General features: G+C 35.1%; 1 protein-coding gene across 1 annotated transcript in view; it reads left to right on the top strand.

Annotated features, from left to right (window-relative positions):
- Positions 1-404: 404 nt before the first annotated feature.
- LOC150083920 (uncharacterized) overlaps positions 405-27,561 on the top strand; it is a 259,821-nt gene continuing 232,664 nt past the window's right edge. The window contains 1 exon segment of the mRNA XM_090375830.1: positions 405-744. Coding sequence (XP_090231956.1) covers positions 594-744 — 151 coding nt within the window. The 5' untranslated portion in view covers positions 405-593.

Genomic DNA, 27,561 nt, shown 5'->3' on the forward strand with positions numbered 1-27,561 from the left:
GCGGTTATATATAAATAAGCGCAAAGCATTTTTTTTCCTGATTTATTATTACGGTTATTTTATTAATTTATTATTACATGTTATTTGAAAGAAAAAAAAATCTTGTATATGAACGAATAACAAAGTTGACGTTGGATATCAAATCCTCTAATGCTGATATACACACTCACGAATTCTCCTTTCTTTATTACTTTACTTTTTTTCCCCTTACTATTATTATTTTTTCTTATTTTTACACAGTTTCTTCGGCCCAGTTACAATTATTTCACTGACATAGAAAGAAGAACTCATTACACTCATTTCTCTCCCATACAGTAAATTCGCTGTACAAATCCGTATCTGGTGTTGAGATTATTTATCAGAGTGGAGCCCGGAAGAATTCGGCTTTACTGATCATAGCCAAAATGGCTACAGAGGTGCTTATTGTTGGAGGGAATGGGTTTCTGTATATTATCGTTTGCCCATAATTTTAACAAGGGGCATGCAAATGGATAACATGGATCAGTGAAGGGCGACACAAGTCGCAGATTTTCGTCAATCTGGCGGTGCTAGTGCTGGGAGTGGATCCTGGTTAGCTCAGTAAGCGCCAGGCTATGGGAGCCCAGCAGGGCAAAGAGAACCGTGGTAGTGGCTCGTCTGTCGGCAGTAGTCATGGTGGCAAAACGGCAAAGCACAGTCAGAAACACAAGTCTAAGGACTCGCGGATATCGACTGGATCAGGGAATATATTCACTGAACATAATGGTAAGCTTAAGAAAATGTACCACAGTAATATATTAAATTCATTGATCATCTGCAGGTCTTCATTTTTTGGGGGGGATGAAGGTTCCTGTATTTCTAGTCTTTGGCCATACCTACCTCCTTTGATCAATGAATCCACCTCGTGAATCAGTACTTGATTTATTACGTGATTAACAGCTGCGATTGCACGTTGTGACCTTATTTTGCAGAATAACTCAGAGCATTATTATACTATCCATTTAAAACAACACAACGTAATAACCACAGATTCTTTGCACTTGCAATGAACTTTGCCACGAACAATACTTTTTTTTTTTTTTGTTAACGAAAATTACTTCATTTATTTTATTTTATTTCTTTTTGTTGGCCAAAAGTTGTTTTTTGTATTAAATTATAGTTTCTTTACTATTATTATGAGTTTTGTTGTCTATTGTTACATAGAATCAAGCCTTGACGAGTGCAGACTTGCCATATATGCATTGCTTAATAAGGATTCTAAATGAGAACAAGATGCATTCATTAAATAATAGGCATTACGTTGAGGCATTGGTACAGAATGTGGTTCTTGAAGCATTCACTTCCAGTCTAAAAATGCTAATTAGCTCGCCATGGGCTTTAACATGAGTCATGGAAAGATAGCTAATTGTTTTGTTTATTATTGTTTTAAATCCTCTCCCCATCAAAGAGACTTGTTTCTGACATTTTAGGCGTATCGTCCATCTTTATTTCATTTATTTCTTAAAATAATGTATCTCTGGGACCATTTTTTTTTTGTTTTTTCTTTATTTCTCTTTATTTTATTTTTTATTTTTGAATAATGTATCTGATAATATATGAATTGTCTAGTCCAGAAGCAGCAAATGGGAATCCCGAAGCTTAATAATTTCCACGATTTAAAATTTTTTTTAAAAAATACATTTTACGAATTTATTTTTTAAAAACGATTCAGCGGGTATTGTTTAACATTTGCCATTGAAATTCGTTGTTCTGTAATATTGACAGTTTATTATACATAATAATGTGTAGCATTTTTGAAGACAAATGGTGATGCAACTAGCAAGATTTACCTTCAGCTTATCAGTCAATATATATATTTTATTATTATTATGTAACATTTGAAGTTTTTGTTAAGTGTCACTTATGTACTCAAACAAAATTGGGCCTCTTTTTTTGTGTATAGGCACCAATTTGAATACAAATTTTGCTTAAAATGTAAAATATTTATGTAACTTTGAGTCGGGATTGGTAGTCTCCTTCATAGCTGATTGAATTTATTGTCCTTCAGCACAGATTCTAATTAGGATTGGCACAATGGTAAGGAAAGAAATGAGAAGTTGCAAAATATTATTGAGACTCAGAACTTGCAAAATAAAAATAAACTTTTACCACCCATTCTATATATATTTATCACATTATTTTTTTTAATATACAAAATCATACCTGTTTTTAAAGATGTGCTAGGGTGTGTTTTCATCCTAGGTAAGCCAATATGGAAGTGTCTTGCTTTACAGCACTGTGGTATTTAAACTTACATAAAATTATGTTGAAAATACCGATAATTAGTTAAATGTGAATAACACATTTCTCTCAACACAGTGTTAATAGTTATTATATTAGATATAATTAATATCTATAAATGTGATGTGATTTTTTTTAATATCAGAAATAGTTTCAGTTCATTTGTTTTGATGTCATTTACCTACCATGTAACAGAAATCATGATTTTTTTCAGTTTATAACAGAAATATTTCAATTGTTTTTAAATTTTTTTTAGGCTTTCTTCAGCTCCTAATACAGATCCACATATAAAACCTATGCATTGGAACTCTAAATGCCTAAGGTGCAGTTTACGTTAAAAATATGTTTTGGAAGAATATTTTATAGTTTGCTGATGATTTTATCAGGGACATAAAAATAAACCTAAGTTATATTTTTCAATGAATAATTTGAAAATATTTATCCCCCCCCCCAAAAAAAAAAACTAAACAACTATTCAATTTATTTTTTGAGATCTGTTCCTGTTATTAATTGTATTATTCATCTTGTGGATTAGCTCAGAGTCATAAGATGAATTGCAATTTATATGCATTGCATCATTTATCATTTAGAGTTATATAAACATGTTCAAGACTACACAATGCAACAAATAATAATTCCATTATACAAATTAAGGATCTCTGGCAGCAGGTATAAATAAATATTGTTTATACTTTGAGATGACCATGTATGGCTGGAGGAGTTTGACTAGTTATGTATAGCTTCCAAACACCACTCACCATGACAATAGATTGTATATTGTCATGAAAGCTTGAACAGGTGCATGCAGAATTTTGTATTGCTTGTAGTGCTTACTGTGTAGCTTTAAACAAAAATCACTATAATTGCAATCTATTACTTTTTGGTTTTCTCAGAGTATAAATAACATTGTATTATTATTGCAGTCTTCTTAAAGCTTAATTAATTCTACTGCATCTAATACCCCCTTGGTTTTCCTACCAATTCCCATTGTCATTATGGCCTCTGAAGTATAGCAGTTGAAACACTGAATATTTTCCTTTTATAATATTATCAAAATATGAAAGATTTTATGATTGATAATTTCTGGAATATAGGTCAGACTAGATCAATGCAGTTAATTTTATTGCTGGATATAATGTATTTGGGTGTGTATTTATGAGAGAGAGAGAGAGAGAGAGAGAGAGAGAGAGAGAGAGATGTAATAATCAGCCTAGCTTTTAAATTGAATGAACCGACTAAGTGGGTTACTTAATGGTGCCAAAGTAATAACGCAATGTGCTCTTCAGAAGTCATTATATTGCTAATGTAATGTATTTAGTAAAGTCAGAGCACTTTTTTTCAAATGGTGTTTAACTTTTAAAAATTGTATGAGTCCTGAAATATGTGTATATATATGTGTGAAACTTCTGACAGCATAGTATCTTTATTTTTACATAACTGCAAATAATTCTTAGTATATTGTTACACATGTTTTCCATGGCAGTATAATGGGCTTACTGCTTGTCATTCATTTGGAATGGTGTGGATTCAAGTTCTGTTGGAGACTGGAGAATTCTTAAAAGCCTCAAGTTGCATATGTAATTAGCTGATCTTGGGTGGAAGAAGCAGAGTCCCCCCTTGACTTCTTTTGAGTTTTTTCAGTCTGCATAACATGCAAATTGGTCTATAAACACACTTTTAACAGGAAAATTTACATAATAAAAACCAAATTAATACATATTTATTAAATTTATATAAACAAGGAACACTATAGAATATAGACAACCATATGTTGTGATTTTTTTTTTTTTTTTGAGATGATTGAGATAGGTAAACTGAAAAGAGGAAAAATTATAAACTACTGATTTATGTGTTGCTTACAGTCAGTGGTTTTTGTTTAGATCTCTAAATTCAATAAATACACAGCAAAATGTTTTACTGTTTACGTGTGTAATTTAGTTATGCCCTTCATTCTCACATTAAAGACCATGTTAACTGCCACAGACCAGTGTGCCAAAAAACCTTTGAAAATAAGCAGCAATCAATCATTGTTGCTTATTTTTTATTGAGAACAGGACTAAGAAAGGGAATTTGTGTAATTATCAGTGAGCGTTTGCAGTGCTTCTACTTGCCCTATGCCTCCTGCACGTTTGAAATGTCCTCTATTATGTGGTTTAAATGTTCTTTAATTTTCAAATTTTGAATGCAATGTAAAGATAATATTCAAATACTTGAATATTATCTTTATCTAAATGAAAATAGATAAAAAAAAAAAGCTACGCTATTATATTGTGTCAGTTATAAATGGTACTTTAAGAGATCTACAATTTTCAAATTGTCATAAAAAAAAAAGTTGAGGACATATTTGGTGTTATGCAAGTTATCCGATAGAAAGTTTATTATGTGACTTTTGAATACAAAATATATAATAATGACATATGTAGTGGTATTTCTCACTTTCTAAGTGGAATATATATATATATATATATATATATATATATATATATATATATAGAAATGTTGACAGGATATTGTGTAGGATGTACATTGTCTGTCAGTAACTGTGAGTGGTGCATTTTTTAGGGTCTGCCAATGTTGTTAAGTGCTGACCATCTGACCAGAACCCTATATATCAAGCATAAGGTTCACTAAAATATCCGAGTTGGTAATTAACCTGCAAAGAATGCATTTATCTGTAGTTTCAGCAGTCGATTTAGTCTTCAAAATATACTTTTTTTGCTGTAGGAAAGTGTTTACAGATCACCTTGATTGTGTTGTCAAAGTGTTGCAAATTTAGTTTCTATTTAATGATTTACTTTCTTATTAATTTTACATGTTGGCTGTCATAATTAGATTTTTTTTTTTTTCAGTAAAACAGTTAAAGAATATTTAGCTATTTCTTCAAAAGGAAAATTGTAAAATTTTGAACCTATTACTGTAGATAGCATTAGGAGAGGCATATGATGCAAAAAAAACCCCTTCCCGTTTCACCCATAGTAGCAGGGTTCACATAAAAAAGATGACCCTCTATTTGATTAAAAAAAATTTTTTTTTGACATTTTGGATTCTGATGAACTTGTTTATTCAGTTTGATCGGGAATATAATGCTTTATAAAGCAACAGAAATATACAGGGTGTTTCAATTTAAATGCACCAGATCTTGCTTATTTTTCAGTTATTTGTCTTCAGGATCTTTTTAGTCATATTTTTGGCTGAAATTTTTAAATTTGATTTTAAATTACACTAAGTATTACTGTTGATATTTTATAATTAATGAATTTAAGTTTTTGCCTAATTAACTGCTTTTTTTTTTTTTTTTTTTCCCCAGTGGCAAAGTTTGATTCTCATCTTTGATTTAGTCAAAAAATGTCATCTTTGCATTTCAAAAATAAATGTAAATTGATTTTTATTTAAAAATAAAAATAAAACAAATACCTGGTTGTAGTAGGAGGAGATGCAACACATTTGCACTTGTAATAGCCGTTCACAGCAAAATGCTCACACCAAAAAGCAAATCACGCAACTGTTGCATTTTTTTTTTTCCCCCCTTCAAACAAAAGCGGTTTACATTTGTTTTGGAAGGACAAATTTATTCATTATGATGTTTTTAGACTAAACTGAGGATGGATTTGGATTGATTTACAATTGTTATGAGCTTTAGCGTAGGCAGAAAATGAAGCTTGAGATTTCGATGCAGGCCAATTTAATATGCAACATTCTTCTTATTATTATTAGCCATATGGTGCAAGGAAGCCTGAGGCTTTTGCTGTACCAGCCAAAATTAAAAAAAAAAAAAAAAAAAAAATCCCTGAGAGAGAGAAAAAAACAAGAGTGAGAAGTAGAAGGGAATCGCCAAGAAAGAGAAGGATGATGATATCCAGCTCAGGACCCTAGGTGTGCCAAGCCCATACTCACTAGATATGAGCTCCTGGGGTTATCTTGAACAAGCTTAGCACATTTATCAGAAAACCAAGGTTTAGATAAAGGATGAGGTTTCAAGGAATAAAGGATTTCATCCCTACAAGGATAATTTCATCTGAGCAATCATTGGGATCAGAAGATTTAAAACAATAATCCAACCAAATAAAAGAATAGAAATCTCACAGATCATCCCATTTCACATCCTTGCGATGTCAAACAACATGAGATTGAGATTGTCAACAAATGAGAGGCTCCATTGGAGAAGAAACCATAACCAAGTTATGATTTGAATTGAAAGGTGAAGTATGGTGCTGGTTGTGGATCTGAGATGCCTAGAGGCACCTCAGATCACACTTGCTTGACTAACCACCATACTCACCTAGATCTGATTCCTTCTGATTGATTTTTGAAAAACACTGGTTCTTGGAAAGTGGTAAATCTGGGAGCTTGCCAGATATTCAGGTGTCCAGCATTATGCTAGGTGACTGTTCACCTGAAAGATTCAATTGTCAGGGAAACTGGGTACCTTTTCTCTAATAAAGACCAATCTTTTGTGCTTCACTGGTACAAAACTTTATATTTGGAAATTAATGACATAAAGCAAAAAAAAAAAACTACCTTGTTGCAAAATATAAGGTTGTGCTGGAAAAATGTCACAAGATAGGTTAGAATGTTAGTGTTTTCACTTCTACTTAGACATAACAGGAAGGAATTTCCTAAGCATGGCCTGCCATAGTTGGAAAAATAATTTTGTTTAGTAAAGATGAAATTCATTTGAAAGAGGATGCACAAGGGTCTTTGCTAATATTGCCTTAAGGGTTCTAGAAAGCTGCTAATTGGAGGAGGATTAGGCAAGTCATCCGAAAGGTAAGGGGTATAAACTAAGTTAATACTTCTGCTCTCCTCAAGAGTACTTGTATACAACCTCAATTTACCATATGTATAGAAATAGGGAGTCACTCATATCACCAGCATAAAAAGGCCACAGAGAAAAACTTGTTTGCAACTTAAGTTTACCATATGTGCTGAAATAGGCAGTTACTTGAGTCACCAGCATAAAAAGGTCATAAAGAAAAACTTGTTTAAGTAACTGTAAGAGAAGTATCAGCATTGTAAACAAAATTTATAAATTTGGGCTTCTGGCCAGGTTAGCTAATGGTTATATTATAGGGCTAGCAGAAACATGGCACCATCCCAAGATAAGGGATGAAGAATTTCATTATGCTGAAATATGTGTAGAGGAGGGATGAATAGGTATGTGGGAGGGGGGGTTATGCTTCTTATAAAAAGTTCACCGAAAGTTATGTTTCCAGCATCTGTGGATGTTTAGTCTCTGTAGTTATGAGATTGATGGTAAAGTAAAAATGATAGTGCGAGTGTATTAAGGCCAGATGACTCAGAGTCATTTGGCCTATAACAAAAATTTGATACAATCTCTTTAGATAACTCAAATGGGCCAAGCACATGTAATTGCTTTATTTTAATTGACTTTAATTTACCTCTTATTGACTATAATTGTGGACTTGTAATATACAAAGGGTACTAGGAAAATTTTGCAATATGACGCAACAATGAATCACAGGAAGCTGCTTGTTGCTGCATGTTGAGACATGTTCATACGTGCATAGTAGCCGCCGTGCCAAGTCGATGGGCTCAGTTATTCATTAGTAGTGAGAGTGTAAAGTGCTTGCAATGGCATCGTGGTCACGAAATGAGATAAGGACAGTTTTGCAGTATAATTTCGTGCGTGGTTTAACCATAGACCAGTGCTTAGAAGAAATGACTCTTGCACTAGATGATGATTGTCCACATCGTACAACGATATTCAGGTGGTATAGAGAATTCCAAAGGGGAAATTTCACTCTGGAGGATTCTGAGAGGCCAGGAAGGCCACGAACGTCAGTTACGGAGGAAAACGTTACTGCTGTGAGGAAAATGCTTGACGAAAACAGGCAAGTGACCTACCAACAGATAGAGGATATTTTGGGCCTAAATGCACCAGCAATTCGTTCGATTCTGCAAGATCATTTGCACGTGAAGAAACTTTGTTCTCTCTGGGTGCCGCATCAACTGACTGAAGAGCAGATGACACGACGTGTGACTTGGTGCCGGGAGATGTTAAAAAAGTTTGATAAGGGACAATCTCGGTATGTGAACAACATCGTGACAGGTGACGAGACTTGGCTGTACTATTACGATCTGCCGACCAAGGCTCAAAACAAAGTTTGGGTCTTTGATGATGACGACACACCCGTAATTGTCAGAAAATCCCAATCTGTAAAGAAGAAAATGATAGCTGTATTTTTCAAATCGAGTGGAATTGTGGAACGTGTCGTTTTGGACACGCAGAAGACAGTCACAGCTGAGTGGTATACTGAACAATGCCTGCCTAAAGTCATTGGATCTATGAAGAACCTGCGGCCAAAGTCAAGAATGGACACCTGGTACCTCCATCACGATAATGCTCCAGCTCACCGCGCCAAAGCCTGCACCGAATATTTGACCACGACAGGACTGAAACTTCTCTAGCACCCACCCTACAGCCCAGACCTTGCTTGCTGCGACTTTGCACTGTTCCCGCATGTGAAAATGAAGCTAAAAGGGAGGCGGTTTTCCAGTGATGAGGACCTTCTACGGGCTTGGGACAACGAGTGTGCTTTACTCCCTAGTGAAACTTGGCAGAACTGGTTTAAAGATTGGTTTCGGAGGATGGAGAGGTGTATTGAATGTAGAGGAAATTACTTTGAAAAAATTAAATAAACAAAGCTGTATTGCAAAACTTTCCTCGTACCCTTTGTACAAAGTGGAATAGGATTTTTTAACCTAGTTAGTTCAAAAATCTTATCCCACTTTGATTGATCATTCTTTATTCCATTTGTCATATTGAGAACCTGGGATTTAAATTTAAATGTCTTTGACCTGGTTTTCACCAAGGATATGATAGTGGGTGGTGGCCACGTTATTAAATGGGTAGTATCCAAAGAAATTTCAGTGGTTGAAAGGAAAGGTGAAAGCATCACTTTCAAGGGTGGAGGGAGGGCTGTGTAGCAGATTAAAATATTTCTTGAGTTCTATTAATTAATTCAAGAGACAACTAATATATTCATCCTGGTTCAGAAATGACACAAAAAAAAATTAATGATGAGAACTGAAAGATTTAATTAAAGAAAGAAAAAAACCCTTTATAGTTATTAGACTCTTGTGAGACATTATTTCACACGATAACTTAAGCATATTTGTAACAAAACCACTGGTGGAATAAGTTAAGCAAAAGCTGAGTGCAAGGAATTCGTGGCCAAAAAGTCTCCAATTTTTTGTATTTATATGTGAATACAAGAAAGAAGAGAATAAATCAAATAGTTTACCTTTTTAAAAGATGGCAGTGGTCGAATCATGGACCACCCAGATAATGTGGAAGATGTCAAACAGGTGCTTTGTGGTGATCTTTACAATTCAGAGTGCTTCTGGAACAAAAAGGAAACATGGAAGAGAAGTCACTTGCTGTAAAAATATTAATATAACTATCTCTATGAAGCATCTGTTGGAAAGGTTATTGAGGCTGAAAGGTTATTGAGGCTAAGGCCCTAAGCAGTGCTAATGAGATCGTTAGATTTTGGGATGATTCCCTTGGACTGGAGAAGCACTAATGTTTTCCTAGTCTGTAAGGGAGGACCTAAAGAAGTGAATGGTACCTTTAGACCATTTAGTTTGACTTTAACTTAGATGTGGAGACTGATTAAGGACACAGTATAAGACCACCTTGATGAGAACAGAATCATAAAGGGATCACAGCATGGGTTCATGAAAGGTCTTGCTTGACCAACTGGTTAATTTCTATGACAAGATCATATGGCATTTAGATGTTGGAGACAACTTGGACATTATATACCTAGGCTTTAATAAAGCTTTTTATACTGCCCGCATAGACACTATAAAACCTGAAGAAAATTGAAATTACAGGAAGGATAGGAGGATTTGTAACAAAAGCTGAGTACAAGAAATTTGTAGCAAAAAAAAAAAAAAAAAAAGAGCCACAAATTCCTTGTATTCATATGTGAATACAAGAAAGAAGAGAATAAATCAGATAGCTTCCTTTTTTAATCTTGGCAGTGGTGGAATTCTGGGCAACCCAGATAATGTGGAAGATGTCGAACAGGTGCTTTGCAGTGATCTTTACAATTCAGAGTGCTTCTGGAACAAAGAGGAAACGTGGAAGAGAAGTCACTTGCTGGGTGATTCCTTGTCAGGTGGCCTAATTTTGAAAATGGCCCCTGCTCGACCATCTTCAATTTTGTTGAAACTTGGTGTAGATCTTCAGTTTTGTTGAAACTTGGTTAAATAGGTTTCCAAAGAAGCTGTGCAAAAATTCAGTTCAAAATATAGTATACTTGAGGCACCAGCACCTTTTTTGTGGAGGTCACTTGTGTTACGCGGAGCAAATCACAAAAAAATTTCAAAGTTTTAAATGTTACTGTTGCACAACTATGAGAGGTAGTGCTCTGAAACTTGGTATACCTAGCTAACTTTTGGGAGAAAATGCAAAACTTTTGGTGTTCAGGCTCAAAAACCTTCACATTTTTTACAGTGCGGTCTAAAACTGGCACCAAAAATTTGTCACGAAAAATTTAAGCAAGATTTTGAAACTTCTTTGACTTCTTTGGACATTCCACTTATGTTTTTCAATTTAAAATTAAATATGGTGGAAACTTTCAACCATCAGCGGTGATGCATAGCATCACAGTGATATGCTGCTTTTCATAGCCTGTGCTTATAATCTTGATTTCTTTAGCACCTTTAGCATTGATGGTGTAATTTCGAGGCATATCGAAGAAGACCGGGGTTTCGTCAGCACTTCCAGTTTGACTAAACTCATAGTTTCTTTTTTTTTTTTTTTTAATTTCATCACCTGTTGCTGAAAGTTAATCAGTTTCTGTTGAAAGTCTGCAGGAATTTTTTGACAGATAGATGCTTAGCGCCTTAACGATAATCCGCTATGACATGAGTCTGTCACACCAGCTGGGACGGTCAAACTTGTAGATGGAGCTTCTGCATAAAAACAAAATGTGTGCAAGGAGTGGGAAAATAAAAAAAAAAAACTGTGATTTATAAGACTCCATTGATTCTAAGACGCACCCCGTTTTTAGAGATGTTTATAGGGGGAAAAAGTGCGTCTTAGAATCACAGAAATACGGTATTGCCAATGCAAAAAGATCTGTATTTTTTACAATGGGGGGGGGGTGCAAATGGCAAGAAAAGAAATTGCATGGGTTTCTTTAGTGCAAGTTCCCAATCCTGAAAAGTGGTCTTTATTCAGGATTCCAAGCATAAAGATGATGTTCTATTGGTTTCTAAGCATGAAAGAAGTTATAACTGCAACAAAATTTATTTAAAACACAATACAATTTGAAATAAGCAAGTGAGTGTGAAGATATTGAATCACTGCTTCGTAATGGATTGGAATTTTTCATTGATGGTAGATATTACTACTTCAGGAAAGCTATATTGTCTTCCCATTGTTGTTGTTTTTGGAGCTGGAAGATTGGCAATAATTATTCAGGAATTAACAATTGGCACATATTGGATATTGGTTTCACTAGTCTGATTTACCTGAACTACAAATGATGGTGTCATTTGATACTTTGCAAACACAAATCTGTCTTGCATCAATAGGAATGAAGTGATGATTTTTTTCTTGTTCCAGCAATAATATGACCGTCTATGAATCTTTTCCCTTGAAATGGGCTTAATTGTTCAATTTTCTCTTTAGAAACAAAACAGAATTTTATTCCAGTCACATGCTTGTCACAAAATTCAAACATGTTTCTTGGTGGTGTCAGGATTTGGTTTTCAATTGGACGTTGGAGACTTGCGCGGCTGCCAATCATTTTATTGTTCCACCAATTCCATCACATGGTAACTTGTCATGGCTAGTGCCAAAGAAATTCCATTCAGCACTATATCAACATCCTTCTGATGATGGATGTTGAGTTAATGAAATTCTTGTATTGAGCTGTAGAACCATCACCGAAGTAGTAAATGTGCCTGGTTTCCGTCATGAAACTCTTCAAATATTCAATTAAGTTGGTTAGAAAATAATTTCTTTAAATTATTTTAACTGAGTTTTGCGTGTTATTTAGAATTATCCATATGACTGATGGTGCACGAGTCCAGCTTATCTCCAGCAAAATCTTCTGATTCCATAGCTTTCATGCTGACTAATAAGTGGACGTTTCTGCAAACAATGAAAACTTAATTAACCTTATTACAGTCAAACTAAAAAAATAGAGGAACAAAATAAACAAACTGTTCATCATGAAGATAAAAACATAACAGCATGGTTCAAATATACCTTTATATTTGAACCTATTTATACCTTTTTTGTATGATCCTAGAATATTCCAGAGTTCTAGAATGTTCATCAGTTTTTTTTGGAATTCAAGAATATTCCAGAATTGTAGAATATTCTAGAATATACTCTATTTCTAGATTATTCTAAACATTAGGCAGGATTAAGGAAGTGTTCTGTAACAAAAAAGATCTCACAAAAAACACCCCCAGGGGCTCACATCTGGTGAGTATGGGCTTGGCACACCCAGGGTCCTGAGCTGGATATCATCATTCTTCTCTTTCTTGGTGATTCCTTTCTGCTTCTCTCTCTCTCTCTCTCTCTCTCTCAGGGTAACATGGGAATTTTTTTTGGCTGGTGCAGCATAAGCCTCAAGCTTCCTTGCACCATATGGCTAATAATAATAATAATAATAAAATAACAATATAGCACATAAAGCTACTAATGTTTAGGCTTAATTTTAAGGCCTTAAGTGCAAAGACGATAAACCATGATCCTTGTAGCTGAAACTCTGCTCTTTCCAGTGGTGGAAAAAACGAGAGAATTGAATGTGTTCCACATTAAGATATTTGCCCCTTAAGATAGGTCAAGTTTGACTTTCAAATTTTAAGTTAATCTTTGAAGGAAAATATCTCAGCTAGAAAACAAGTATAAGAACTGATATTTAGTTAAGCTGAATTCATGCAGTTGGTACGTGGAATGTCCAAAGAAGAAGGTACCAAAGATTTTTATTTCAAAGTTATGACTTTGAAAAGTCTTGCTTAAATTTGTCGCAACAAATTTTTGGTGTCAGTTTTAGACAACATTGTAAAAAATGTGAAGGTTTTTGAGCCTGGACACCAAAAGTTTTGCATTCTCTGCCTAAAGTTAACTAGGTATACTGAGTTTCAGAGCACTACCTCTCACAGTCATGCAACAGTAACACTTAAAACTTTGAAAATTTTTTGTGATTTATTCCGCATAACACAAGTGACCTCACAAAAAAGGTGCTGGTTCCTCAAGCATACTATATTTTGAACTGAAATTTTAGCTGGCCGGGTGGGTAAAGTGCCTGCCTGGCAACCCAAAGGTCGCGGGTTCGATTCCCGCCTCGGGCTTGAATATCACGATGGTGCCGTACTATCCGGTTGGATCTCATGGCCACGATACCCGAAGGAAGCAGGAAAAAACTGGTTCCTTCGTGTATTGATCACATTATACAATAAAAAATTTAAAAAAAATGAAATTTTGCACAGCTTCATTTGAAACGTGTTTAAACAGCCACACCAAGTTTCAATAAATTGAAGGTGGTCGAGCAGAGGCCACTTGACATGGAATAATGACCCTGCTGTAAAAATAGCTGGATAAGGGTTTGGTTTAAGGATAGGAAGTAAGTGGTCATAAATAGGTATTCTTCAGGTTGGATTAGTGTACAAGTAGAATTTCACATTTCAATTTGCAGTGCTAGAACCATTTTGTTTCTGATCTTCCTTAGTGATACAGATGAGAGAGTACAGGGAAACTGTGAAGGTTTGTTGATGATTTGAAGGTGGGTAACAATCAGAGAGGCCATGACTGATTGTTACCCACCCTTTACATCTAATAGATTTGGACCATTTACTGATATAGTCTGAAAAATGGTGGTTAATGATTCTAAATATAAGGTTTTGCACTTGGGGAACAGAAACTCAGGTTGTGGGTTTCTGTTCCTCTCTACTTGCCCCCCATCAAGACTTTGGGGGTTAAAGGTGTTTTAGGGCGTAAAAGACTTAGCGGTTGTGAACAATCAAATACGAAGATTCCTATGCAGCGTAAACAATCGTCCAGAAAGACTATTCTCAATAATTTATTAGACCTTTGAAAGCAGGGAGAAAGATCTCATCATTCCTATCTATAAAGTAATGGTGAGACTACCCTTTGTGTATCTATCGGATTTAGATCTCGGAGCTAGGCTGTATTTAAAAGAAAACAGAATTTCTAGAAAAAGAAGCACACCTAGCATATAGAACAAAGAGCATTGGAAAAAAAAGCATTAATTATTGTCCTTCTGAGGAATGGTTTGGAGGTGTGAACCTTTGGGGGCAGGGGCCTTATTTAAGGTATGTAAGGCCTGAAGGAAATGAGTAAAATGAATGGAGGGAAGGCTGTATCTTTACCTTCAGTCAGCCTGTTGTAGATATTGGAATATATAATAATTGGAATAAGTTTACTTTCCACAAAGTGGCATTTAGTACATTTCAAGATGGAATTGGATGATTACTGGTGACAACAAAATATGTGTGTGTGTTTTTATTTTTTTATTGAAGAACAGAAAATGTCCATTTCTTGTATAATTTGGCCATTTTGACATATTTAAAGCGTGTGGTGTGTGCGTGCATGCACTTTCATCCTATATTTTGTCTAGAGCCTGTGCCCCTACAAGGGGAACTTAGTGGTAAAAAAATTCAAATAATGATGCTCAGAACATTGATTTCAGACTATTTTTCTTTTAAAAAATGGTGTAATGATTGTATCGTATACTGTTTCTAATTTCAAAGTATAGACTGCCAAATTATACCTATGGTAATGTTATTTAAATTATATTTAAAAAAAAGTTTTTTTTTTCTTTTATGAAAAATTTTTAAATAATTTATATTTAAAAAATTGATATGATTAATATAAATAAGGAAAAACACATATAGAGATATCAGCTTAATTATTTAAAAGCAGAATCTGTGAGATATCTCTTTATTAGAAGTGGTATAAAAATGATGTAAGATTGATTGTATACTATTTTTGAACTTAAGGGCATATTGATTATTTGAATGATTACATAACGCTTTATAGCTGAAATTATTTCATATACTGTAATATAAAAATGTACTCATAGAAATTCTGTTACTAATTAAAATAGGTACTTGATTAACTAAACTGTTGTTCATTAATACTGTGTCATGGCATGCTTCTAAAGTTAAAAAAAAAATAAAGTAACATGATTATATGCTCGTTAATTATATCAAAGGCTATTTTAAGAAAGGTAGACTATTAATTTTTGGATTAATATTAAATCCACATTACTTCCTCTTTGCATTCACGTTTGGGAATATTAGATCAATTCAGAATATAAAGATTATGAATTGAAAGATAAGAGTTCTATGGAAAAAAAAAACCTGTAATACCTACTATAACTGAAAATATGAAAATAAATTACTAAAATAACTAAACAATTACATTCCAGAACAAAGTATTATGCAAATGTATGCTTTGATGTTATCTTGTTTTTAATATTTAACCCTTAAGTACAGACTTACTAATAATGTTATCACTTTGTGCAGAACCAGAAAGTAACTATCCATATGCAATGGATAATTACTTTTCAGTAACTATCCATTGCATATCCTCACAAACCTCCATGCGAACTTACTCTTGCTCACGTATGAGCAGTCTCAATCCAGCTTGCACAAATGTGTTATATGGTAATGGAGAATGCCATGCGTGCTTCTTATTGATATTCTCAGCATCTCTGCCAGTTGCCTTACTGTTACATGACGATCTTCTCTCACAACTACAGAAGCAGTGTTTATGGTTTCTGTGTTGGCAGCAGTAGTTGGAGCTTCAGAATTGCTGATTTTTGTGATTGAATCACATCCATCTTTAAACATTCTAAACTACTTTCAAGTGATTTAGAATGTTTAAAGCTTAATGTTTATGTTGTAGGGAAGCATAGATTCGCCATGAGTCTCCTTTAACATTTCATACATTTCAGCTAATGTGTTTTCAAGACAGAAACAAAATTTGAGAGCAGCATACTGTTCCTCCTAGGGCATCCAAAAAACTGTTTTTTGGTTAGTATGTTGTTAAATAACCAGTTAACCGAGACAGTATTTTTTCCACATTAGGGCAGAATAAATGTATTTAGTGTTTATTTTATGTATTTTTATTTCAATAATCATAGTACAAGTAAGTAAATAACAAATTGCTGTTAACTGTAGTTTTGTACATAAAGTTTGTTAGTATGTTCTTGGATACTAATACTTAAAATATTTAATATTTTCTTTTCGTATTGTTAAATTATATTGTTAATTTATATTGTTCAATTTATATTGTTCAATTTATTTTAAACAATATAAACACGATCACAATAATGTTAAGTACAGATAAAGAAAGATGAAAATCATTCCAATTTAATATACATACACATATAATTTAAAAGTAAATAATTATAGCTGATAAATCATACATTTGAAAATCACAGGGGATTAACTGACAGTTGAAAACATATTTATCCCTTACTACATTACATAAAAATTAAGATAAATATTAATTATTGTCTTTTTATTTTTTCTTAAGAAATAATTTCATAAACAAGTGTTTAGTGTTACAAATTTCATTGAACATCTTATTTTAGTACAAAAATTAGTTGACATAGAGAAAATGCATTCACTGTCAGTTGATGTTGATTGAATACTTGACAGTGCATTATGAAGCTTCTCAATATTTTTGTATTTTGTCCCAGTATTCCCAAATAATTTAAATTCATTTTGTAATTTTTGAACCCAAATTGTTTGGCATTTGTTGTACATCTTTCAATATAGATGATACACTGGCTTGCATTTCTTGCATAATTGTCTTTAAGCTCCCTGAGGAAGTCAAATATTCTGAGTCTGATATTAAAGCTGTTTCTTTGTCCTCCTTGGACAAACATGGAAACAGGTGTGTAATCATATCCTTTGCTAATGATACAATCCTCTATTTCGAGGAATAATTCAATTTGAGGCTTTGATGACTTTTAGGAATACGTGCATTTTGTAAATATTTAAAGAGAAAAGGAAATTAATGGATTATTCTTATCCTTTGTAATTCTTTTCTGAAGCGATTGGTACCATTCCTTTTCTTAACGATTCGTACCAAATGAACATTTGGCAAACTTTTTCAGAAAAAGAAATTTAAAATTCCTTTGGCAGTTAAAAGAGGTGCATTAATTTTCATAGATCTTTTACTGCTGATCTACCAGTTTCATTATTTGAATTAAATTTTGCAATACAATACATTAACATAATGTTCGTCATTAAAATCTTCACAGCCTGTGTCTTCTAAAGCTTGTTTTATACATGTCTTAAGCTTAAGCAGTCTTTTAGCCATAGGAATTAAGTTGTTCTACCTTAATTAGTTTTACAGTCTGATCTCAGAGTCTATTCTTTTGGCTCATGTTGTATACAACATACATTTTTAAAATATAATTTTTTACTGAAGATTTCTTAAACCATATGATTCATAGGAAATTGGTCAGTACATTTTGAGTATTTTTTTGAAAACCATATTCAGTGTCATTCTCTCTGTTATCAAAATTTAAGTATTGTATTCATAAATAAATACTAGCATTGTATTCACTGTCGGTGTTGTCATTCGATTTGTTCTTACTGTTGCTAGCTTAATAATTTAATTCTTCTTCATCAGTGTTCTCCCGAGAAAATTTTGCCAGCCAGGTGGCATTATGAAGTAGCTGGGTGGGGAAGTGTAATACTTTGCAATATTATAAAATTTTCTGTTATTTATAAATGTGACTTAAGCGATCCAGAGCAAAAATTAATTGCATAATTTGACATTATATGCTCCTGTCTCATTGACCTCGATCGCATAGTATGTTCGAATTAATATTGATCGAGATCAGTCAGCAGTACCATATGGTACTGCGAGAAATGCTTAAATTTTAGCTGGGCGGTGTGTGCCCATTCGATGGGTACTGGGGAGAACACTGTTCATTATTAACAGGAATTAAGTTTGCTTCTTTCTTATAAAAGGTATCTAAAACAGTCAAATGAATTGCATGGTTGTAGCAAAGCTGATTTTTCTGTATTTAATAGTCTTCCATACTTTTGCATGATGCTTGTGTTGTCAGTGGATGTTACAATATTGTGTTCTAAGTTAAGGCCAAATTCATTTAAATTTTTCTTTTACCAATATTTTTGTTCTAAAGGCCCTTTAATTGGAAATAAACCAAGTTTATAGTTCTGTTGATTATCGTGTAAGGTTACACAATAATTTGCAAAAATCTTTTTAGATTTGTATTGACCCACTAGTCAACTGTAATTGAAAACTGTAGCTTTTTTAATTAACACTAATAATTCAGATTTAAGCTCCATTTGTTTTTCCTTAAAAAATGCAACAATTAAATTCATAATACTTGTTTCAATCTTTGGTTGTATACCCTCACCCTCATTTAGTAATATATTCTCGAATCACGCTAGAACATGTCATAGCTTGGATACAAAAACCATCATCATTAGCATTAGTAGTGCCATATGATGCAAAGAAGCAAGCTTATGCAGCATCAGCCAAAAAAAAAAAAAAAACACACACACACTTCCCATTTCACCTTTCCATTCCCTCCAAAAGTTTGTGTAATTCTTAAATTTATTTAAGCTATCAACTTCCACAATAACAAATGGAAGTTTGTTCCAGCAATCAAACACTTGCTGGCTACAAGCAAATTTCCACTCTTCCATTCTGCAATCATCCTTCCTCCATTTGAATTTATTCCCCCTCAAGTGCGTAATCTGAGAAAAAAGGAGGAATCACATCAGCATTGAGCTTGCTCAAACCATTCAAAAACTTACACCCCAGTCAGATCAAATTGCAGGTGCCTGGTCTCCAGATGCTGTAATTTGCAGAACTGAAACCTTTCTTGGTAAGAGCACTCCTTTTTCGTTCCCCTCACCAATCTTGTTGCCGTTCTCTTTACTTGTTCGAGTAGCTCTACATCCTTCCTAAAATGAGGCCTCCAGACCTCTATGCAGTACTCAAGGTGTGTCCTCCCCAATGCCATATACAAAGGAATAATCACCTCCTTATCTCTGCTAGTTAAAAATTCCTATATATCATTAACAAAACCCCATCAGCTGCTCTGGCAGCTTGTCTGCACTGCTCAGAGAACTTCATATCTGACTGCACAATTACCCCCAGGTCTTTTTCATTCTCCACTACCTAGAGTGTAATACCACACTTTTCTTTTTTCTGGGGGGTTACTGCTACCCATATGTAATATTTTGCATTTGTAAATGTTAAACTTCAGTTGCCACTTCTCAGCCCATCTGCCTAACTTTTATAGATCCTGTTGCAATAGCATACTGTCATTAACAACCCTGTCAACCTTTGTATCATCTGGAAACTTGGACATTAAACCTGATAAGCCTTCATCAGTATCATTGATAAATATAGAAAACAACAATGGGCCCAACACTGAACTCGCAGGAACTCTGCTAATAACATTAGTCCATGAAGAGCAGTATCCACTCATTACCACTCTGTCTTCTCCCACTCAACCATCCCTTTATCCATAGCAGCAACTTGCCCTTAATGCAACAGTGCTTCAATTTGTATAGCAGTCTTTTATGTGCAACAGTATCAGAGACTTTCCTGAAATCCAGATATATGATTACCAAATTTATTTTTTCCATCCAGTTCTGTTGTGACCATATCATAGTATCCATTGAAATTGGTCAGAAAAGTTTTCCCCTTAACAAACCTGTGCTGTCTGAACTATAACTGCAGTCTTGTGTAGATAATCCTGCATTACTTTAACCAGCGACTCCATTATTTTCCCTGGAACAGAAGTTAAACTAATTACATGTATCACACTTTGATCCCCCTTTGTGAATTGGGGATACATTTGCACTTCTCCAGTCCATGGGAACCTCTCCTGAATCCAAGGATGTTCTTGTAATTATGGCTAAGGGTTTGCTTACTTCCTTTGCTACTTCCCTTAATATAATTGGATAGATCGCATCTACCCCAGTTGCCATTCTTATGTTTAATATCAACAGTTTTTCTTCCACTTGTCTCTCAGTTATTACAAAATCATTTATCTTCCCGTTAGAGTTTGATAAACTTATGGTTTCCATTCCCCTTGAGAATTCCCTATGTGAATATAGATGCAAACAGGGCCAGCCCGAGCTACGGCCAAGCTGGGTGATTGCCTGGGGCGCATGACATTGGGAGTGTCAAAGTTTTGAGAGGGCAGGCACATATGCTACGTGAAGGGGGAAAAACAATTTAATATGATAATTAAACATTATAAGTATTCTGGTTGTCTTTTTTGTGTTTACACTTGTCTGTTTTACTTTTCTCTAATAAAAATAAAAATATTAACTCAATAAAAACACCTGATTAAATTTTTTATATCTGGAAGGGTGTGCAGGAATGCCTCTCCACCCAGGGCACAAATATACCTTGGGCCGATCCTGGATGCAAATTACTCATTCAGTTTGTCAGCTGCCTGAGTAGGATCATTAACATTTGAACCATCGATATCAAGTGGACCAATCTGATTCATCCCCTTCCTTCTAGAGTTTACATAAGTAAAGAAGTCTGCTGTTTTTCTCTGCATCCTTTGCCAAAGATTTCTCGTAATCTTTGCCTTCACTCGCCTAACTTCCTTTGTGACTTGATTACAAACTAGCTTATATCTGCCATAGGCTTCTGTGTTGCTTGATAATTTATATTCATCCCATGCATGTTTCTTCTCTGCCACGAGTCACATTAGTCCATCTGACATTCATTTAGGCCTAAATTGTGAACAGTATTTCTTAGTTGGAACAAAAAGCCTGGTAGCTTCCATGATTAATTCCTTGAACACTTCCCATTTTGAATTTTCTGTTGGTAACATCATCAGTTGGTCCCATCTTATAGAATTTAAAAACTGTCTGAGACCACCATAGTCACCTTTATGAAAGGAAAGACCCTTCTCTTTACCTGTGATGGTACTTAACATATTTAAATAAATCCTACATCAATACACTGTGATCACTGCCACCTAGTAGTTCTAGTGCCTCCGTAGCCAGGTGGGAAGGAGCAGCAGTGTGTAGCACACGCTTCTTGATTAGACCGGGGTTCGAGCCCGTCACCACCAAATACGGAGGATGCGGAAAGGTCAGGGAATGACCACCTCAAATCCCGAAGCAGTATGGCCTTAGTTGCTAATGCTCCTAAAAACCAAATAACAAACAACAACAAACTTAGTAGTTCTTTTATCTGCAGATTCTTAATACATGTATAATCATTGCTGATAATCAGATCGAGAGTATTATTCCATCTAGTTGCCTGTCAACATGCTGCTGCAGAAAACACTCATCCACTAAATCCACAAAAGTTTTCCTAGTGCACGCGTGACCTATCCACAAGTTCCAGTCAGTATATGGAAAGTTAAAATCCCTTTATAAGACGTTCTGATTTATTAGCTGCATATTTGACCATAAATTCTTCTATGCTTTCCCTTTTAATGAAATTCAACGTATTTGAGGTTGGTGTTAATTTGTCCTTCTTAGGGAGTTCTTCATCTTTGGTCTTATTCACATTGGTATTTTGTTTAGATTTCTAGCACTGATGTTCACCCTCCTCTACATTTGACAATTTCATGACATTTTTTACATTCCACTGAATCTCCCTCTTTTTGAAGTGGTCATATGCCAGACTTCTTAGAGTTCATTGTAACGGTTATTTCTCAATATAATAATTTTAATTTACTTAATTAAAAGGTTTTTAATTAACAGTAATTTATATTTGTAAATTATGTTTTATTCTCTGCCATATACTAAAAAAATTTAAAAAAATCAAAGACCAATTAACTGAAGATGATTAACAGGATTTTTATTAGTGTGAAATTCATCTCTGAACCTGGTTAACCGGTTACTGTTATTCTTTATGGATGTTCTTTTTTTTGGCATGTCACATCCATCATTATATAGGCGAAACTGAACAGGCATAAACTTATACCAGCTGCAAAGATTATGCTTTGTGCATGTCAACTGTGCAGTTGCTTACTGTTATAGCTTAGTTATGGCCATAAATTCTGCTGCTCAGCTAGAAATAGCCAGCACTACAGTTGTTCATTAAAAATTATGATCATTCTTTATTGAATACCCTTCATATATAAAATCCTTAAAAGTAATAGATACTTGTATATGTAATATTTTGTATAAAAAGTTACTAGTAATAGATAATTGGATGATTGTATTAACACATAAATAATTAATTGTTGGTTTGTTTCTCTGTTCTCTAGTTCAGCCAGGTATGGTCTGATGTTGGGTTCCAGCAAGGTTCCCAAAATGTTACCTAATTGTATGGTATATTTAGTTAGTAGGTTGAATAATAAACTAACTTAAACTGATGTAGGTTGGTATAATACTGGTTAATTACAGAGAGAAATATCAAGTAAGCTTGTTATTATGTATTAATTTTTGTTAATAAAATATTTTTGTTTATCTAGATGGACCTCTTTAGCAAACAGAAAATTGACAGAGTCGCTAACCCAAGTAATTGACACATCCAGATAAATTATCTTAGAAAAAAAAAAAAAACTACAGTTACATAGATTGTGATTCACAGTATGTTGGAAAATGGCTTCTTGATGCATTATTATTACATTAGCATTAGTAGAGGCATATGATGCAAGAAAGCAAGCTTATACAGCATGAGCCAAAAAAAAAACCACTTCCCATTTCACCCATCCATTCATTCCAAATGTTTGTCTAGTTCTGCCTTGAACACATTTAAGCTATCAACTTCCACAAAGATTGCTGGAAGTTTGTTCCAGCTCTACAACTGTCTTTCCTCAATTTGAGTTTATTCCCCTCTCAGGTTTGTAATCTGAGCAAGAGGAAGAATCCGATTTGAGCATGCTCAAACCATTCAAGTCCTTATACACCTGTCAGATCACCTTGCAGGTGCCTAGTCTTCAGACACTGCAATTTGCAGAACTTAAGCATTTCTTGAAGGTCAGGGAATGACCACCGCATATCCCGGAGCAATATGGCCTTAGTTGCTAATGCTCCTAAAAACCAAACAAACAACAAACAAAACATTAAGCATTTCTTGGTAAGACCACCCCTTTGTTCCTCTTACCAATCTTGTTGTCCTTCTCTGTACTCGCTCAAGCAACTCTACACCCTTCTAAAATGAGGCTTCTAAACCTGTACGCAATTGCTTTATACAAAGGGATAACACCTCCTGATCCCTGCTAGTAAAATTCCTGTATATCATTGAAGAGACCTCATGATCTGCTTTGGCAGCCTGTCTGCACAATTACCCCCCAGGTCTTTTTCATCCTCTACTACCCTGAATATAGTACCACTCACTGGTACATTTCTCTGGGGTTACTGCTGCCCATATGCAGTACTTTGCATTTGTCAATATTCAACTTCAGTTGCTACTTCTTAGCCCACTGCCCAACATTTCTAGATCCTGTTGTAGTAACTTACTGCCATTACTCATTAACAACCTGTCAACCTTTGTATCGTCTGCAAACGTGGATACTAAGCCTGATATACCTTCATCAATATCATTGATAAATATAGCAATGGCCCAATGCTGAACCCTGGGAGACTCCACTAATAACATTAGTCCACGAAGAGCAGTGTCCATTGATTACCACTCTCTGTCTTCTCCCACTCAACCATCCTTTTATCCATTGTAGCAACTTGCCCTTAGTGCCATACTGCTCCAATTTGTATAGTAGTCTTTCATGTGCAACAGTATTAAAAGCTTTTCTGAAATCTAAATATGTGATATCAAAATTATTTTTTGTATCCAGTTCCTTTGTGACCACATCATAGTATTCAACAAATTGGTCAGACAAGACTTCCCCTTAACAAACCCATGCTGTGTCTAAATTATTACTGCAGTCTTGTCTAGATGATCCTGCAATGCTTTAACCAGTAACTCCATTATTTTTCCTGGAATAGAAATTAAACCAACAGATCTGTAATTACTCATGTCACCTTTTAATTCCCCTTTTTGAATTAGGGATACATTTGTACATCTCCAATACATGGGATGTCCCCTGAGTCCAAGGATGCCTTACTTCCTTTGCTACCACCTTTAATATAACTGGATAGATTCCATCCACCCCAGGTGCCTTTCTTATGTGTAACTTTAACAACTTCTCCTCCACTTTACTCAGTTATTGCAAAATCATTTAGCTTCCTACATACAGAATATGGAAATAAAGAAAGGGCAACACTTCACTGCATTGTAACAAAATTTATTTTCATCTTTTACAATGATTTTGAATACCTGTGATTATGAACAAAAAATTCACAGCCTCTTTTAAGAGAAATGATCATAGGGCTCACACCTAAGATAATTTTTAAGGACCTCTTAAGCAAACAAAATTAACTTGTGGTTTATCTCTGTCAGATTTTTGTTTGCCTAAGAACTTCTTAAGGGGGGAAAAAATTGAGAGAGCCATACCACAAATTAAATCCAAATGACTGAACTTTCCTACCATATTTAGTATCATTAAGGTTCATAAGGTGTGGGTTTCTGCCAGGTCATTTGTAATAAGCTGGCTTTGTCAACAGCCATGCCATCAATGTGAATTGCCATTCACTAAAATATTCACAGGTTCTGTGAAAGTTTTCTTAGATCTTGCCACACAGACTTCAACTTCCAATACTGTAAATGGTATGAGGATATACTGGTAAATACTGATGTGGGATCATTATTCACCATTACACTGATGCTAAAAGAAGCCTGACTGACGAATTCAGCTCGTACACCACCCACTCCACACTTCTCTTTAGAAGACATTCTCACTCATAGAAGTTACAGCAGGTGCAAGTTATTTCCAGTTTGAGGTTAGTTCTTCCAGAAGAGGGTGTTCAATGTGGGGAACACTTCGAACAAAGACAAAGGTTTATAAGACTTACTCAGAAGCCACTGCAATTTCTTAGTTCTCTTGCATGCCTTGCTATGTAGATCTATAGCAAGGCATGTAAGAGAACTCTTTTCTGAAACCATAGTACAGTTGTTCATTAAAACTGACTGGTTTTTATACATTTTTCAACTTATCAATCTGACATCTTTTATCCTTGAAGCTGAAAACAGACATTCCTTCCAGGGTATTTTGACAGTTTTATGCATAGTGCTGTCCACAGGAAACCCTGGTGTTAAATTTGGGATACTCAGGAGGGCCTCCAAAATCTGTATCCCTTAGGATTTGGAACAAGGATCCACTGGTCAGATGTCTTCAGATGGAATGTTCTTTATAAAAGTAGAACATGAGTTCTACTTATATAAAGCACAATTTCCTTTTCATCGAGGACAAACTGTAATACCTCTTTTCTCAGCTTGAATTGTATGGCTCACCATTCTCAAATGAAATATCTTTCAGAAAATGAAACAATTTTCTTTGGACTTAGCTTGGGCATTATCACTTCTCTGATTGGTATACTCTTTCTTGTAAGATAGCTGATATTTGCTGTGCCTTCATATTCATCTTCTGGAATATCAAAATGTCAGCAATTTCACAAAGCATCCAATGCTCACCATGAAAAAAGTACTACATCTACTAATGGTTTGGGAAACAGCAACCCCAGAGCAATGTATCAACTCTGTGGTACTACACTGACAGTGGTAGAGAATGAAAGGGACTTGGGGGTGGTTGTGCAGGCAGATATGAAGTTCTCTGAGCAGTGCAGACGGGCTGCAAGAGTAGCTCATGGAGTATTGTCAATGATATACAGGAATTTTTCCAGCAGGGATAAGGAGGTGATTATTCCATTGTATAAGGCAATGGTCAGGCCACACCTAGAGTACTGTATACAGGTCTGGAGGCCTCATTTCAAGAAGGATGTAGAGCTGCTGGAACGAGTACAGAGAAGGGCAACAAGATTAGTGAATGGAACAAAGGGGTGCTCTTACGAAGAAAGGCTTAAGTTTTGCAAATTACAGTGTCTGGAGACTAGGCACCAGCGAGGTGATCTGATAGAGGTGTATAAAGCCTTGAATGGTTTAAGCATGCTCAATGCTGATGGGATTCTTCCTCTAGCTCAGAAAAATCACCTGAGAGGGCATAAATTCAAATTGAGGAAAGATAGATGTAGGATAGACGTGCGGAAATTTGCCTTTAGCCAGCGGGTGGTTGGTTGGTGGAACAGACTCCCATCCCTTGTGGTGGAGGTTGATAGCCTAAATAAGTTTAAGGCTCAGCTGGACAGGTATTTTGAACGAACAGAGGGGTGAAGTGGAAGTGGGTTTTTTTTTTTTTTTTTTTTGGCTGATGCTACATAAGCTTGCTTTCTTGCATCAAATGCCTCTACTAATGCTAATGCTAATGTTCTTCTGGCTAAGTGGTCCGATATGTGGTTGGGATATTGTACATTGTTGGCAGACAGATGATCCGTTTGTACTTTGCTGGATTTCTGGTACCTTTTGTCTTTAGCCTGATTCCTTGAGTCAGACTCTGAGATTACCCCAGGGTGCCTTAACTTCAGGGTGAACTGCTTGCTAGGTGTTTGTGTGTGCTGTGAACTCCTGTTCCAGTAGTTGCAGATGTCTATTCCTGAAGTTTGCCAGTTGTGGGATTTCCTGACCATCTGTTGTACTCCTTCCTCACAAATTTCACATTCTCCATCTCTTGTATGATCTTGGTTTTCTTCTTTTCTATGTCTATCCAGGTTGGGGCTGGTTTGCTGTGGGTATTGTCTTTACTTTTCCAATTCAGCTTCTTACTTCTATTTCCCTGCTGGTACTGGGTTAGTTGGCCTATCTTGACTCTTAGCTTGTCTAGCTTCTGCTGAAGTCTCCTTTATGCTGGTGGTTACTTGCTTTTATCTTTCCTGTTCTGCTGGTCTCTGGTTTCTCGTGTGTTGATCCTGGTGGCACAGTACATGGCTGTGTGGATGGTGTCCATTGTTACTTCATTGTTGTTGAGGTAATCTGGTGTTATTCATTGACTGAGGTGTTCTGTGACTTGCCACAGGATTCTCTTTGCATCTCTGCTTTGTTATAGTGTGGGCCTCTATAGAGTCCATTCTCTTGAATTCCATTAGGGCCTTCTTCCACTAGTTTTTAATACTGTATATTGCAACCTCGCCTGTTTCCACTTTGGCTGGTCCAGACTTATTCTTGCTCTTCTTCCTCTAGTTTTGGTTCAGTGTTTGTTATATTCTTTGTTCTTTCTTGTAGTTGGTCACTCACATCATGTTTGATTTTTTCCAGGGTTGCAGGAGCTCTCAGGTTCTTCATGATAATGGTCTGCTATTCGCTGTTTGCTGACCTGAACAGTCTGAAATCTTTCCAGCTGCATGGTTTGTAGATTC

This window comes from Mastigoproctus giganteus, chromosome 6 (assembly GCF_048544385.1).
Source record: "Mastigoproctus giganteus isolate SK-2022 chromosome 6, ASM4854438v1, whole genome shotgun sequence".
NCBI classification, from domain to species: Eukaryota; Metazoa; Arthropoda; class Arachnida; order Uropygi; family Thelyphonidae; genus Mastigoproctus; species Mastigoproctus giganteus.